The sequence below is a fragment of the Phocoena phocoena genome, chromosome 2, assembly GCF_963924675.1.
Source record: "Phocoena phocoena chromosome 2, mPhoPho1.1, whole genome shotgun sequence".
In the NCBI taxonomy this organism is placed as follows: Eukaryota; Metazoa; Chordata; class Mammalia; order Artiodactyla; family Phocoenidae; genus Phocoena; species Phocoena phocoena.
The window spans coordinates 116657943-116675677 of NC_089220.1; the positions used below are offsets into that span (position 1 = coordinate 116657943).

Sequence of the window (17735 nt, forward strand, 5' to 3'; positions counted from 1 at the left end):
TGGGGGTCTCTTTTATAAGAACACTAATCCCTAGTCTCTTCTCAAAGACCTCACCTTCTAATACCATCACATTAGGGGGTCAGGATTCAACATATGAATTTGGAGGGGGCACAAATATTCAGCCTATAGCAACAGCTCTTCCTTTGAGACAAGTAGGAAGGAGGAACAGATATAGGGGCATGTTAACTTTTCCCCCGAAAGAGTTGAGGTTACCTGCTGAGACTAAATGGAGTGGGCACTATTGGGAGGAATTATCCCCAATGGGCTTTTGCAATGTCCACATTCAAGGACATCAGCTGATAGGAGTTTATTGAAAGGATACCCAGGGAAGAAAGCAACACTATTATTGATCACTGATTCATTCCAAATATGTATGGGGTCCCTGTTATGTGACAGGCACTGATGTAGGTGCTGGGGATACGGCAGTGAACAACACAAGAACAGTACTTGCTCGGTGGAGCTCACATTCTAGTGAAATAAAAATAGCCCAGTAGATGTGCTCATCACCACCTCCATGGCGCTGAATTGTCAGATGAACTGAACTCCTGATTGCCTCTGCAGTCAGCACACAGAACAAAGCCCATGGCCCGCTGAATATGCCCAGTTGGTGCTCACCAAGTGTGGCAGACAATGCTGGTACCCTCCTCAGTATCCATTCTCCCCGTCTTCCTTACTAATACAGCCCTGGTTTTATTGGCAGAGACAATTGTTCCCAGTTAAAAAGTTAAAATGTGCCACACAGTCACTTCCTTGCCAAATAGGAGTGACTATGTGACAGTTCAGGACAATGAGAGATAAATAGAAATTGTTGGGTAGGGCTTCATGGAAAGCTCATTAAATAGGGGTGCAGACTCAGGTAGCATGCCCTTTGGCCCTTTGCCCTTCCTCCTTCCAGCTGTCTGCAATGCAGCCATGGTGGCTGCAGTTGAGAAGCCATCTCAAAAGTCTGAGGAAAAGGCCAAGAGATTTGCAGAGATTTCTACCCTGAATCATTTTTTAAAATTGAAGTATAGTTGATTTATAGTGTTGTGTTAATTACTGCTGAACAGAAAAGTGATTCAGTTATACTTATATACATTCTTTTATTTTTTTTTTGGCTGTACCGTGCAGCTTGAGGGATCTCAGTTCCCTGATCAGGGACTGAACCCGGGCCACGGCAGTAAAAGCATGGAATCTTAACCACTAGGCCATCAGGGAACTCCCTATACATTCTTTTTTATATTCTTTTCCATTATGGTTTATACAGGATATTGAATATAGTTCCCTGTGCTATATAGTAAGACCCTGTTGTTTACCCATTCTATATATACTAGTTTGCATCTGCTAATCCCAAACTCCCCCTCCATCCCTTGCCCACCCCCCTACCCCTTGGCAACCACAAGTCTGTTCTCTATGTCTGTAAGTCTGTTTCTGTTTCATAGATAAGTTCATTTGTGTCATATTTTAGATTCCACATATAAGTGATATCATATGGTATTTGTCTTTCTGACTTACTTCACTTAGTATGATAATCTCTAGGTCCATCCATGTTGCTGCAAATGGCATTACTTCATTCCTTTTTATGGTTGAGTAGTATTCCATTGCATATATGTACCACATCTTCTTTATCCATTCATCTGTTGACGGACATTTAGGTTGTTTCCATGTCTTGGCTATTGTAAATAGTGCTGCTATAAACATAGGGGTGGATGTATTTTGAATTATGTTTTTGTCTGGATGTATGCCCAGTAGTGGAATTGCTGGATCACATGGCAACTCTATTTTTAGTTTTTTTGAGGAACCTCCATACTGTTTTCCATAATGGCTACACCAGCTTAAGTTCCCACCAACAGTGTAGGAGGGTTCCCTTCTCTACACACCCTCTCCAGCCTTTGTTATTTGTAGACATTTTAATGATAGCCATTCTGATCAGTGTGAGGTGATATCTCATTGTAGTTTTGATTTGCATTTCTCTAATAATTAGCAATGTTGAACATCTTTTCATGTGCCTGTTGGCCATCTATATGTCTTCTTTGGAGAAATGTCTATTTAGGTCTTCTGCCCATTTTTGTTTGGGTTATTTGTTATTGTTGAGTTGTATGAGATGTTTGTATATTTCAGAAATTAATCCCTTGTCAGGGATTTGCATCATTTGCAAATATTTTCTCCGGTTCCATAGGTTGTTTTTTCATTTTGTTTATGGTTTCCTTTGCTATGCAAAAGCTTGTAAGTTTGATTAGGTCCCATTTAAAAAATATATTTATTTTTATTTTGGCTGTGCTGGGTCTTAGTTGCGGCATGTGGGATCTTCATTGTGGCATACGGGATCTTCGCTGTGGCATGTGGGATCCTTAGTTGTGGCATGCGGGATCTTTTAATCGCAGCATGCAAACTCTTAGTTGTGACATGCGTGCGGGATCTAGTTCCTCAACCAAGGATGGAACCTGGGTCTCCTGCATTGGGAGTGTGGAGTCTTACTCACTGGACCACCAGGGAAGTCCCCTTATTTTTTTGCTTTTATTTCTATTGCCTTGGGAGACTGACCTAAGAAAACACTGGTATGATTTATGTTAGGGAATGTTTTGCCTGTGATCTCTTCTAGGAATTTTATGGTGTCATGTCTTATATTTAAGTCTTTAAGCCATTTTGAGTTTATTTTTGTGAATGGTGTGAGGGTGTGTTCTAACTTCATTGATTTGCATGCAGCTGTCCAACTTTCCCAACACCACTTGCCAAAGAGACTGTCTTTTTCCCATTGTATATTCTTGCCTCCTTTGTCTAAGATTAATTGACTGTAGTTGTGAGGGTTTATTTCTGGGCTCTCTATTCTGTTCCATTGATACATATGTCTGTTTTTGTGCCAGTACCATACTGTTTTGATTACTGTAGCTTTGTAGTATTGTCTGAAGTCTGGGAAGATTATGCCTCCTGCTTTGTTCTTTTTCCTCAGGATTGCTTTGGCAATTCTGGGTCTTTTTTTTTTTTTTTTTTTTATGCGTTACGCAGGCCTCTCACTGTTGTGGCCTCTCCCGTTGCGGAGGACAGGCTCCGGACGCGCAGGCTCAGCGGCCATGGCTCACGGGCCCAGCCGCTCCGCGGCATGTGGGATCTTCCCAGACCGGGGCACGAACCCGTGTCCCCTGCATCGGCAGGCGGACTCTCAACCACTGCGCCACCAGGGAAGCCCAATTCTGGGTCTTTTACGGTTCCATATAAATCTTAGGATTATTTGTTCTAGTTCTGTGAAAAATGTCATGGGTAATTTGATAGAGATCACATTAAATTTGTAGATTGTTTTGGGTAATATGGCCATTTTAACAATATTAATTCTTCCAATCCAAGAGCAATCAATTTCCTTTATTAATGTTTTATAGTTCTCAGCATATAAGTGTTTCACCTCCTTGGTCAGGTTTATTACTAAGTATTTTAACTTTTTTGGATGTGGTTGGTTTTTTTTTACATTCTCTTTCTGATATTTCATTGTTAGTATAAAGAAATGCAAATGATTTCTGTATGTCAATCTTAAATCCCCCCCCCAAAAAACTTGAATCCTGCTACCTTGTTGAATTTGTTTATCAGTTCTAGTAGTTTTTGTGTGGTCTTTAGGGTTTTCTGTATATGATATCATGTCATCTGCATATAATGACAATTTTACCTCTTATCTTCCAATTTGGATACATTTTAATTCTTTTTCTTGTCTGATAGCTATGGCTAGGACTTTCAGTACTATGTTGAATAGAAGTGGTGAGAGTGGGCATCCTTGTCTTGTTCCAGATTTAAGCAGAAAGGCTTTTAGCTTTTCACCATTGAGTATTATATTGGCTGTGTGTTTGTCATAAATAGCTTTTATTACATTGAGATATGCTCCCTCTATATCCACTTTGTCTACCCTGAATCTTTTTTTTTGGGTGCACTGCACAGCATGCAGGACCTTAGTTCCCTGACCAGGTATTGAACCTGTGTCCAGTGCAGTGGAAGCATAGAGTCCTAACCACTGGACCTCCAGAGAATTCTACCCTGAATCTTAAAGTCACCAAGCCAACTCACTTATTCCTGGACTTCTCATTATGTGAGAAAAAGACTTATCTTGTTTAAGCCACTGTTATTTGAGTTTTCTGTTACATGTAGCCAAGCTAAATCCATACATAATGCACCAAGAATCATCTGTGTTTGTGGCCATGAGAATGACTTCTCACATCTTTCATGACAGGGAGCGCAATTGACCAAGGGACCCAGCTGCTGCTTTCTGAAATCCATCACTGCATTTGTTACAAGGCCAAATTTCCCATGGGCTGCTTCTGGCTAATGAATGAGCACATATGGGATATTAAAGCAGGCCCACTCCTGGGAAAAGGTAGATGATGGGTGGCTTTTGCTGGAGGACTCCCCGGTGGCATTGCTGAACTTTCCTGCACCGCAGTCTAGAACGCTTCCACCCACCTTCCTTCCTTCTCTCTCTCCTTCACTCAGGCTCAGACTTGTAGCATGGTCTGATGGTTCTCCTAGGCTCACCTGGCTCCCTCTTCCTTTTCTCTAACAAATCATTTCCCCTAATAAATATCTTGGGTGTTTAATCCCATCTTGGTGTCAGCGTCTCTAGGAACTCAGACTAACACATTCCTAAACCTGTTTATGCCTTTTTACTCATTATTGTAAATACATAATTTAATAAAGTGTAACTAAACCAAAGAAATATGAGTGCAAAAGGAAAGTGAGTTATTATTTATATGAAAACTAACTTTACTGCTTTGGAAACTTTTGGAAAAGATAGTCATTTTTTTAAAAAGCTGTTCACAAAAAGACAAATACTATATGATTCCACTCGTATGAGGTATTTAAAGTAATCAAATTCATTTTGGTTTTGAAAGTAGAATTGTGGTTACCAAGGGCTGAGGCAGAGGGAGAAATGGGGAATTGTTGTTTAATGGGTAAAAAGTTTCAGTTTTGCAAGATGAATTGTTCTTTGTACAACAATGTGAATATACTTAACACTGGATACTTAAATGAATACTTAAAAGTGGTTAACATGGTAAATTTATTTTTTGTTTTTTAATCAAAGTATAGTTGATTTACAATGTTGTGTTAGTAAATTTTTTAAATTGAGTGAAAGATTCTTTAAATTCTACAGTGCTTTACAATTTTCAAAAGTTTCACACATATAATTAAAGATGGTAAATTTTATCTTGTGTGGGTTTTTTTTTACCACAATGAAAAATAAATTAAAAAAATAGCTTTTGAGTTTGGCTTGGGGAAACCACTATAAAAGATTTGGGAAACTATAAAAACTCAAGAGTCTACACTCAAATTCCTTTGCAATTGTCCTAAAACTCTTATGCATGTTATAGAATCTGGAAGTCTAGACAATTTGTTATGGGTATGTTCTACAAGAAATAAGGAATTCCAATCAGCAGATCCATATTTTTTAAAAAAAGCCTTAGTATTACATCAAAAGATTGGCAAGTTAATACGCATTTATATGTTTTAAGTTAAAACATGTCCAAATACATATGATTTTTTATGATACTCCTTTTAAGCTGACTTTTTTGTTGAATTGACCAACTTCTGGTTTCAGTTGCATCAGATAAGAGGGCTTCTACTGAAATAATGATAGTAAATGTGAATTGCTTTATTGCACAATTATTATATGCCCAGGGTGAAAGGCTTGAGTATAGCTACAGGAGGATGAGCAGAGAAGGGAGGACGTTTCAGGCATCAGGAAGAGGCTGATAAACAGGGCTCAGGGAATAATGTCCTTCAAGATTGAAGGACCTGTTTGGCAGTGCCGAGAGGACTGGAAGAAGAGCAGGCTATGGTCCAAGAGACAAGAGGGGAGAATGAGATTCTTGGGCAAAACTGTTCCTGGTGATGGATGACAAGTCCCATAGTGAGACCATGGGAAGAGGGTGATGGCTGAAGGAGAAACAAAGGTCACTGGAGTGAGGAGGAGTCATAAACCCAGGGTGTTGGGTGGGTCACCCAGTGAACTCAGAAGTCTTCTAGACTGGCAGCAAGATTGGGCCTGGAGGAGAAATGGGGGGCCAGATATGTGCTGGAAGCAGCTCGTACTGGCTCACGAGAGCCAATTGCTAAAATTTCAATTTTGTGTTCTGCTTGGTAAACACAGCCATTATTAAAAGTTTAATTATATTACCTTACAATGAAGTCAACTATGTTAAAACAAAGGTAATAAATATTCAAAACTCATCACTTTCAGACATGTTTGTTATTTGTCTTCAAGGAGAAGAAACATGAGAACAGTTAACAATCCTAAATTCTGAGTGCGGTAGAGTTATATGTAAGGTAGTGCTGGCACAGAGGAAGAAGAAAGCGCAGGCCCTAGGGGGATGAGGCAAGGATGTGAATTTCAGCTTCTCACACGTTTTTCTCCTCTGTACCGGGCACTGAGCTAAGTGAGTTTCATGCATTATTTCTCACGTCTTATGGCCACACTATGGAAAGAAAAATATTTTTTTAGCCTTATTTTTCAGATGAGGAAAAAGAGACTCAGAGAAGTTAAGTAGCTTGCCTAAAGTCACACAGCTAATGAATGGCAGAGCTAGAAATCAAATCCAACCTTGTCTCTTTATGACTGCACACTATTACTTCTCCAACAAGTTGTGTTTAAGATACAGAGCTCTAAAAGTAGAAAACATTTGTTTTTCATGTCTCAGCTTTAAACAACCACTTAATAATTTTCATGATGATATATATTTTATGTTTATAAAAATATAGATGATCCAGGAAAAGGTGTTGCTTAAAAATTCATTGTCTATGGGGTTTCTGTGGTGGCGCAGTGATTAAGAATCTGCCTGCCAATGCAGGGGACACGGGTTCGAGCCCTTGTCCGGAAAAATCCCACATGTTGCAGAGCAACTAAACCCGAGCGCCACAACTACTGAGCCTGAGCTCTAGAGTTCGCAAGCCAAAACTACTGAGCCCGCGTGCTACAACTACTGAAGTCCGCGCACCTAGAGCCTGTGCTCCGTGACAAGAGAGGCCACTGCAATGAAAAGCCCGCGCACCGCAGCGAAGAGTAGGCCCCACTTGCCGCAGATAAAGAAAGCCCACGTGTACCAAAGACCCAATGCAGCCAAAAGTAAATAAATAAATATATTTTTTAAAAAGTTCATTGTATGGAATGATCTCTATCAACATTACTCTGGTGCCAAGAATTTGTGAGATCATGTAGCTTTCAAAAACCAAATTCAATTATGAAAAAACAAAACAGATATGTTGTTTCACTTTCTACCATGCCTTAGAAAAGCTTTTCCATAGACTTTAAAATAAACATGTTAGTAATAAATCATATTTTTTGAGCTGTAAAAAAAACTCATCACTTTCTAATAACTTTACAACATTTTACTGTTCATGCTCTTTAAGTTATTTATGTTTCTTGTCTCTGTGTGGTGGAAATACTACATAATGGTGTGCTATGGTACATCTTTTCTCAACTCTGCATTCAGTGACATCATGTTGGTAGCTCAAAATCAGCCATGGTGAAAATATTTACATCACAGAAGTTAGAAATACTATAATTACAGTTAGATTTATTGTTTTGTTGATTATCTACACTCCTTCATCAATTGTAACTGTAAGTTGGCTATAGATGCAAGAGTTAAGGAAAAACCAATGAAAACAGTCTCTGAGAATCAACTGGCTATATGAAATTTACAATAAAGAGTATTGTATATTTTATTATGTGTTAAGTTATTTGTTACACATACATATCAGTAAAACATAAAAAATATATGTGTATATTTATGTACACATTTTTCCCTAAAGAGCCAGTTGTTAAACATTTAGCAAACACACCTCTCAACTAAGGTCTCCTTCCCCTGAGACTGGCACTGGGGTGATGGTGAACAATTCAGATGTGGACCTGCTCCCTCCATCCTGCTCCAGAGCTCACAGGCTCATGAAGAGTCAGGCACCTAGATAACAACACAGCACTGGGTGGCAGGGAGAGAAGCACGAAGCCGAGGTGCCTAGTCCAGGGAGCCATCCAGAGGAGTGGGACTCACGTGGGCACTCAAAGGATGAGTAGGAATCAGCCAGCCAGAGGAACAACGCGAGCTAAGCCCAGCTGTTGACAGCAACAATGTCAGAGAGTGGCTTGTGTGTCTGCCAGGGAGAAACCAGCAGGTTATAGGATGCTCCACCTGGCCTTGTGGTACCTGGAGAGTGGAGTAAGGGCAGTCTCTACTAGAGAGGGTCCTCTGGACCCCAGTCCTAAAATGAGTAAGGATTTCTGGACAAAGGGACAGGGATGGGAGTCAGGTGAGGAGAGGAGAGGATGGAACAGCATGTGCAAAAGCAAGGAGGTAAAAGAGAATCTGAATTCTTAGAACTACAAGCTGTGCTGGGTGACAGCAGCAGTGGGAAGCCTCGGGAGTGCCCTAATTACTTAACTAATTGGCATAACTAAGATTCCTGTGACTGCTTGGAGGAGAATGGCTCGAGAAGGTGTCAGGTGGGGTAACACTAAAGCAGGGGTCCCCAACCCGCAGGCTGCAGACCGGTACCAGGCCGCGGCCTCTTAGGAACCGGGCCACACAGCAGGAGGTGAGTGGCAGGCAAACGAGCAAAGCTTCATCTGCTGCTCCCCATCGCTCCCCATCACTCGCATTACTGCCTGAACCATTCCCCCGCTACTTCCATGGAAGAATTGTGTTCCACAGAACCGGTTCTTGGTGCCAAAAAGGTTGGGGACTGCTGCACTAAAGGATGTAATGTCTTTGAGGAGACTACTGCAGTGATGATGGAATTGGGTAGTGGGTATGGGGAAACAGAATTGATAGGACTTAATTTCCAGGGGTCGGGCTTGGGTAACTGAGGGTTGACACAATCATTTTTTTAAGAGTACTGGTCAGTTATTTTGTAGAATGTTCCTCAACTTCGGTTTGTCTGATGTTTTCCTCATGATTAAATTGAGGTTATGCATTTTGGGGGGCAATAAAATCACAGAAGGCAGTGAAGCCTATCAGGAGGTACATGATGTCAACATGTCTTATCACTGATGATAGGGCCATTTTTGGAGGCAGGATCACAGGAGGAGGAACAAATATAGGGAAAATATCTGGGGTTCCAGCTTGGGACGGGGCTGGAATGCAGAAGAGAATTCAGACCAGAGACAGAGCTCTGGGAGCCCTGGGCTCCTTAGAGGTAGCGGAGGACTTTGCAGGGGGCAAGGTTGCCAAGGGAAGAAGGTATCAGGATGAGGAGGTAGAAGCAAGACTGGCTTTGCAATATAACTTTTCAGGCAGGTGAGGACTGGAACATGTCCTGTGGTTTTGGTATCCATGGGCCCAGCCAGTGACCAAGGCCACTGTTTACCAGGCCAGGCCCAAGCTGGGACTTGTGAAAGGTATTTTTTCTCTCTGACAGTTAGTTGGAGCAGGTTGGGAGGGGCACTCCTGTTCTACCTCGACAAGTGAGCAGTGGGTGTTGCATGTTCAGAGCTGCTGGCAAGGCTGCAAGAGGCGGTGGTGATGAAAATGAGCTGTGTGTAGGCCAGCAGGCTACCCAACGCCCAGCACTTCTAGCTGCCTGCAGAGAATTAGCTCTGCAAGTGTTAGTGGATACCAAGTGCAAGTGCGGGCGTTGGCGCCCCCAAGTGGTCTATGGGGGCACTGCTGGTAAAAGAGAAGCAATGAGAGGTGGTCATTGACCTGGGTTTCATGTCCAGGCAAGAGGTTGGAGGTCTGGAATCACCTTTGTTCTCTAGATTCAAGCTGCCTCAGGGATCCCCATTTTTTTAAGCTAACAGTCCTTTACTGAGTTATAATCAATAAGTTTTCAGTTTGGTAAGTGTTTTGACAGTTTTATATACCTTTTAACTATCACCCCAAACAAGATCTAGAATATTTCCACCACCCAGAAATTTCTTTTCTGTCCCTTTCCAGTCAATCTAATCTACCCCCATAGCCAACCAGGAACCACGATTCTGCTTTCTATCACATTAATTTTCCTGGTTTTGAACTTAATATAAGTGGAATCATATAGTATGGTTTTTGTTTGTTTTTTTGGCTGCGTGCGCAGCTTGCAGGATCTTAGTTCCCCAACCAGGGATCGAACCTGGGCCCCCTGCAGTGGAAGCCTGGAGTCTTAACCACTGGACCACCAGGGAATTCCTCCTAGCATGTATTTTTTGATCTGCCTTATTTTGCTCAACATAACGTTTTTGAGATTCACTCGTGTTGTAGTTATTAATTGCTCATTCATTTTTATTTTTGATTCATATTCCATTGTTTGAATATACAATAATTTGTTTATCCATTCTCTTGTTGATGGCTGTTTCTGGGTTTTAGCTACTACGAATAAAATTGCAGTGAATTTGCAAGTTTTTTGTGAATGTGTGTTTTTATTTCTCTTGGGTATATAGCTAGGAATAGAACTGATAGGTTTAACTATGTTTAACTCTTTAATGAACTGCCGACTGTTTTCCAAAGTGGCTGCACCATTTACCTTCCTTCCAGCACTGTATAACGGTTCCAATTTCTCCCCATCCTTGTTTTTTAAAAAATATTATTTATTTATTTATTTATTATTTATTTTGGCTGCACCAGGTCTTAGTTGTGGCAAGCAGGATCGTTGTTGTGGCATGTGGGATCTTTAGTTGTGGCATGTGGACTTCTTAGTTGCAGCATGCATGCATGTGGGATCTAGTTCCCCGACCACAAAGTTGGGCCCCTGCATTGGGAAGCATGCAGTTTTACCCACTGGACCACCAGGGAAGTCCCTCCTCATCCCTGTTTTTTTTTAAATTAATTAATTAGGCTGCATCCGGTATTAGTTGCAGCACGTGGGTACTTCGTTGCAGTGCATAGGATTCTCTCTAGTTGTGGCGTGAGGGCTCTAGAGCACTCTGACTCAGTAGTTGCGGCACGTGGGCTTAGTTGCCTCATGACATGTGGGATCTTAGTTCCCTGACCAGGGATCGAACCTGAGTCCCCTGTATTGGAAGGCGGATTCTTAACAACTGGACTACCAGGGAAGTCCCCCCATCCCTGATGATACTTATTATTATTTGTCTTTTTGTTTATAGCCATTCAAGTGGATGTGAAATTGTATCACATTATGGTTTTGACTTGCATTTCCCTGATGACTAAAGATGTTGAGTATGTTTTCAAGTGCTTATCAGCCATCTGTATATCTTCTCTGGAGAAATTTCTATTCAGATCCTTTTTATATTTTTATAGTGGATTGTTTGTCTTTTTATTATTGAGTTGTAAGAATTCTTCATAGGACTTCCCTGGTGGCGCAGCAATGAAGACTCAATGCAGCCATAAATATCCCTTAAAAAAAAAGAATTCTTTATAAATTCTATATGGAAGTCTCTTATCAGATAGATGACTTGAAAATACTTTCTCCCATTCTGTGGGTTGCCTTGGGGAGGTTCCAGTCTGCTTGGGGAAAGAAGACAAACATGGAGGGGTGAGGTGGTGGGAAGGTGGTGCGGAGGGGAGAGGCATTGTAGGGGAGGTCTAGGGTGAACTCTCTGAGCTTCAGGTTGCCCACCTAGGTAGTGAGTGGATGAGCTGCTCTGACATTGCCATGGCTGCAAATTTCCACAGGACTAATGGGTGACATTAGAAGCAACAAGCGTTGCTTAAGAGCCAGCCAGGCTTGGATTTAGATCTTGGCTGTAGTCGACACTACTATATACATTCCCTTTAGCCATTCCTGATGGCTTTTTATATTCTTATTCTTATCTTCTTTCCATATATATGCTTATATTCTTATATTCTTACTGTATGTGAGCCCCTGGGATTTTCTGCCTAAGGGCTTTCTCTGCTTAGAAGGTACACAAAGAAATCTGCAAGTTCCTGGAGCAGCCCTCAACACTTAGTTTCCTCATTCTTTTGGTGGAATAACTCATTGTATTCTGCATTGTGTCTTGGAGGTCCCCAGTAGAATTGCCCACAGTGGTAACCTGTTCATTACTGCACCCTGAACTGAGTTCCTTTCATTTCTTTGTTTCAACTTCCTCCACTCCTCTACTAGTGCTTCCTGGGATCATCTCTCAAATACAGCAGTGTTTGCTTCTAGGGAAACCCAACCTAAAGATACTGGTTCTTCCACCTCTTAGATACATCAATTCTATTTTCTTGAGCAGATCACCTTACCTCTCTGAGCCTCACGTTCCTTATCTACGAAATGGAGATAAAAGCATTTACTTCATAGTATAGTCACGAGGCTTAACATCTCCCTCAGATATATATAGGGTTCAGTAAATGCTAATCCTCTTTTCTTTCCAGTTGTTTACTGTCCTGTAAATAGATATCCTCCCAGAGACTGTTGGGTGGACATGCCTCAACATGCCTCCTACCATAGTTGTGCAGGAAAAGATAAGCAGCCTGCAACTGGCCCTGTAGGTGACTGGATTACTGTTCCCAGTCATTTGCTCTCTCCCTGCTCTAGGATTAAACATCCCCACTGTTTGTCATGTCTTGCATCCTCCAGAGGGAGCAAGTCTCCCTGTTGCCCTGGCATTAGCCATAGGACATGCGTTGGTGAGTGGCATGTGAGCAGATGTGACATCCACCCCATTTGAGAAGAAGCTTTAACTGTCGTTGCATGGTTTGGCTCTGGCTCTTTTACTCCGGCTCTCCACCATGAGAAAGACGTGTCCCCAGAGCCTGGCACACAGTATGAGCCAGCACTTATTAGACACTTATGTGTACCAGGCACTGTCTCAATTGTTACCTATGTCTACACGTGTTTATTCGTTTAATCCTCACAGGAACTCTAAGACATAGGTATTATTATCATCTTTATTTTACATATATGGAAAACTAAGATTCAGTACAGGTGAGTGCCTTGCTCAAACGTACACAATTGGGAAGGCGCAGGCAGTCTGCCTTCCAGGTCTATATTCTTTTTTTTGTTTTTTAGATTTTACTTATTTATTTATTTATTGGCTGTGTTGGGTCTTTGTTGCTGCGCGCGGGCTTTCTCTCGTTGTGGCGAGTGGGGGCTACTCTTCGTTGTGGTGCGAGGGCTTCTCATCGTGGTGACTTCTCTTGTTGCAGAGCACAGGCTCTAGACGCACAGACTTCAGTAGTTGTGGTACATGGGCTTCAGTAGTTGTGGCTCGCAGGCTTCAGTGGTTGTGGCTCATGGGCTCTAGAGCGCAGGCTCAGTAGTTGTGGTGCACGGGCTTAGTTGCTCCGCGGCATGTGGGATCTTCCCGGATCAGGGCTTGAACCCGTGTTCCCTGCATTGGCAGGCAGATTCTTAACCACTGTGCCACCAGGGAAGCCCCTCTAGGTCCATATTCTTAATGACTGCACTATGCTGTTTCTCATAGTTAATCAACAAATGCTTGTTGAGTAAAAGTTTGTTCAAATGACTGTAACTCCTGAAGCATTGTTTCCTTCTCTTTACCCAGATTCTGAAAGTACAATCCCCTGGGACAAAGATGGGCTTCTGACTTTGGACCTGGGCACTTTTCCTGCCTCAGTTGTTAGCTAAATAGGAGGCCCTTCTACTTCTCTTGATTTGGGAAAAGTCATCTGTGGATATCAGATGGGAATCCAAATATTTCTCCTGTAGGACCCACACGGACCACAAGATATCTCCTGTAAATTCCTTGTGGATCCCAGACATCTCCACTGTAGATTTCAACATGGACCTCAGACCCCTCTCCTGGAGGCTGATATGAACCCTATATCTTTCCTGAGGTCCCGATGGACTCCCAACATCTCTCCTACAGGAGCCATGTTTGATAACCTCCTCAGGGTCATGTTCATTTCATTGGGTCCTCTCACAACTCTGTAAGTCAGCTAAAGCTTGTCTTATAGCAGGATAGAGAACAGTTATTATGAAAGTGAACCAGGGACAGGATCAAAAGCAGAACCTCTTTGCCCTTCCCTGTAGCCCATGACTCTTCTGTTCTGATTGGCATAGATTATGCTTCCTGCACAACACTCCATAGCCCCTGAGGCTCCCTCCCTTTCCTTTCCTCTCCTGCACTAATTCTTGTCTGCCTTTATTCACTCTGGCCCCCTTTCTATCCCAGCTGTGGGAGTGAGGCCCCACTCCCAGCAGGCTGAGACCAGACAATGGGCCCTTATTCTGGGCAAAGAATCCCCTCAGTGTCTCCCACCCACTGAGGCCCCCTTCCAGGCCCAGGATGGTGTGGGCGGAAGGCACTGTGGAGGGCAGGAGCCATTGGCTGGCAGGACAGAGGGTGGCCCTGGTTGTAGATATCCCACAGGAAGTCTACAATGTAAACATCACTCACAATAAAAGCCAGTCTGTCTTTCACTCCCAGCCCCATCTCTCCAAGTGGGTCTCTCTCAACCCTCATTGGTTCTGGGTTTTTAAACATTTAGCCTGATTTCTACTCACTTTCAGTGTTCATCTCTGCATAACACAGTTTCTTTCCTTCTCTCTCCCTTCCTCTCTCTCTCTCTTTCTTTCTCTGTTTTTCTTTCTAGGCCTCTCCCTTTCTATCCCTCTGGGTAATTTGTCAGTCCCTATTTCTTATCTCTTTCTCACTTCCTCATGCTCTCTCCCCTCTATCTTTCTTTGTCTTTTTTTTCCCTTCTCCAAATCTTGATCTCTCCATGTCTCTGTCTCTTCGTGTTTCTATGTCTCTATGTTCATGGCTCTCCTCTCTTGTCTTTCTATGTCTATCTTTTTTGGATTTGTGTGTCCTTGTCTATGTCTCGTTTTTGTCACTTTATGTTTCATCTCTGATATTCCATCCTCCATCCCCTCTCTGTCACTTTGGGTCTGTGGATCTGAAGGGCTTTCACCAGTCATCACACTCCTGCTCACAAAGCTCCCTCTCATTCTTACTTTCTGGTACGTCCCAGTGGCTCCTGGGACTGGCATGGGAGGTTATTTTCCCCAGTTTACAGATTTGGAAGCTGAGGCTCTGATTGTTGGTACCAGACTCCCATTTCTGGGTCTCTTCCTCGACGTTCTCGCTTTGCTCTTGTCCCCGTGCCTGCCGACCACCTGATCTGGCCCTGTCCCTGGAACTCAGCACCTCGGACAGCTCCTGTAAGGTGAGGGGATGGCCAGGCCTTCCTTCTCGCGAGTTCAGGAGGAGCGGCCCTAGAGGAAGCTCGGGAATCTCGCGAGAGCGGCTGCTGCAGGCAGGCCGGCGCGGGCGCGCGAGGAACTGGCCCCGAGGCGCGCGCACGCTCGCGCACCCAGTCCCCAGACCCGGAGCCGCTCGCGGCCGGCTCCGCGCCGCATCGTTGGGCGCATAGCAGCGCAGCGCGGCGGCCTTTCCGCAGCCGAGCGACAGCAACGGGTGAGTCCCGGTCCTAAAGGGCCAGAAAAGGGCTTTGTAGGGAAGTTGGGCGCGGGGCGAGAGGGAGTCACCCCATCTCCAGCTTTGTACACCCTACGCTTCACCTTTGGATGCCGGGGGCAGGTCGAGCTGGAGAGGCGCAGAGTCGAGGTGACCTTCCCTGTTGGGGCGGGGGAAGAGAATCTCGGGTGCCCCAGACCCCCCCAACCCCCGCCATCCCCATTCCCGGCTCCCACAGAAGGATCCCAGTCTTGGATGACGTCAGACCCCTGGATTCTGGAGCCTGGGCCTTGGGCCCTCCATACCCCCTCAGCCCCACCTGGCGTTCCCTGGAAACAGGCCTCCTCCTCTTCCTGGGGATGGCGCACGCGGCCTGGGATGGGGGCGTCTGGAGGCGGGGTGGCTGTGGCCTCCTTTGGGTCCTTCCTCACAAGAGGAGCCTGCAGGTGGATGCAGGTTGTATTCCCCACCTCCCAGACCCCGCCTAAGCGAGGCGGCAGACCTTTGGACAGCTCGTCTGAACCGCCTCAGTGTTTCATGGGATGGGTGCATTGGCTTAAGCCTGTGGGCCGCCAGGGCTTTGGGCTAGTGTGTTGGGGGCGCCAGAAGAAGCTCATTCCAACGCTGACAGGAGTCAGTCACGAGGATTGGGGTGAGATGTTTGGGAACCTGTCTCTGCCCCTGCCTCTGGGAGCTCGTGATCCAAAGGTTGGAAAAACCAAGTATAGACTGGACTGAGAATTCACTATCTCAGGCAGTTCAAACCGGCAATGCCCCAGCTCCAGGATAAGGAGTTGAGGGAGGGCTGGGCAGACTTTCCCGTGGACACTAGGAGCACAAGGAGAAAGGGAGGCAGGAGGCAGTGAGATTGGGATGAGAGGAGAGGTAACAGAGGGCATTTTCGGGGAATAGTCTGGGCAAAGGCATAGAGGTGGGAATTAAGCATAGCTGTTAGGGAGCCTGGCCTGTGAGTCCAGCCATGTGACTGTGCGCATGGGGTGGAGAAGTCTGGAGAATTTTGCAGCCTGTGCCCTAACTGTTCTGCCTCCAAGGGGCAGGCCTCTGAGAGAGGGAAATGGTTCTTGCAGGGGCATGACTAGCAGAGAGATTTTGTCTGGGGCTGCACAGATCGTGCTAGTTGAGATTTGATCTGGGTTTGATGAGCCTGAGTTGCTGAGAGAGGACTGACTGGTCATGGGCCACAGAAAGAGGGTCTTCTTAGGTCTAGCAAACCCATGGAGAGTTAGCAGTGTCCTGGGAGGGGAGCTCTGGTTAGGGGCCTTGGGCTCTGTTCCTGTTTCTTTAACCCTTTCTCTGGTGGGCTGGCTGGCCACCTCTTAACAAATTGATTCCTCTCTCTGGGTATCTCTTTGCCAGCACCTTTCTCTAGGGATGAAATAATAGGACTAAGTACTGACCTCCCTTGAGGAAGCTGCTTGTTCTAGTTTAGAGCGTCCTTCTCAGTTCTTCTACCTCTTCCTTTTCCTTTTCTCCCCCCTCCCTCTGCCTTCCTCTCCCTGTCCCTGCCCCCTCCCCACAGCAGTTCCTCTACAGGCTGCACTTCCTTCCTTGCTGACAGCCCGGAGTCTCTGAAGGTCTCCTGGAGGAAGTGTGGTACAGCAGGGTTCACGGAAGCTGTGGGCTTAGCCTGATTTGGGGAGGGCATCAGTTGCTCCACTCCTACCCTGGGAGGGTGTCCAAGGCTTAAGGAAGAACATGATTGACCATTCTCTATGCCCTGCCCTGTGCTGGGTCCCTCCTGGAAGCCCCATCCATGACGGAACAAGGAAGAGATTGGATGAGAATGAGTGAGCACTTGGTGCCCAATAACTGGTTCAGAATTTAAGCAGTGGGAGGCACAGCAGGGATGTCTGGAAGGGCTTCCCAGAAGAGGTGGGATGTGAGAAAAATAGAAGGACTCAGAGGCGCTGATGGGGCTCTGGTTTAGGGTCAATGGAAGCAGATGGGATGGCTTGATATGATCTGCATGAAGCTGGGTTGTGTGGGAAGCAGGTCAGCCTGTGGTAGAGAAGCAAAAGGTGGTGGGTTGGAGGTTTGTAGCTGATTGACACAAGGTCTTGATTGCCAAGCACAGGATCCGTAGGGGCTACTGAAGAGTCATAGGATGGTAATAGCAATGCTAGGAGTGTACTGTTCTCTGAGGAATATTCATAGTTTGGGGACATCAGGGCTGGAGATATGGGATTGGGTGTGGGATAAGGGGACCAGAGGTAGAGCAAGAGGGGAAAACTTCCATCTTAGCAGATAGGCTCTGGGCAGACAGCAAGAAAATGACCATTTCTATGCCAAGGATGGGGGCTCATCCCATCCTTGGCATAGAAGGATGGGGAGGAGGGAGGGCTGGTGAGTAGGGAGTCCTGGAACTAAGCCCAGGTCCCTATCCTGATCTGAGGCCAGACTTGACTCCCTTCTCTCTGCCATGGACCTTACTCTCTTTACTGTGGGACCTTCTGTCCTCCCAACTTCA

At 44.8% G+C, this 17735-nt stretch overlaps 1 protein-coding gene across 1 annotated transcript in view; it reads left to right on the forward strand.

The window, feature by feature from the left end:
- The window catches only part of SCAMP5 (secretory carrier membrane protein 5), a 44488-nt gene that overhangs the window by 12708 nt on the left and 14045 nt on the right, over window positions 1–17735 (forward strand). The window contains exon 2 of the mRNA XM_065871746.1: window positions 15091–15247. Coding sequence (XP_065727818.1) covers window positions 15091–15247 — 157 coding nt within the window. The remainder of the gene's footprint in view (window positions 1–15090; window positions 15248–17735) is intronic.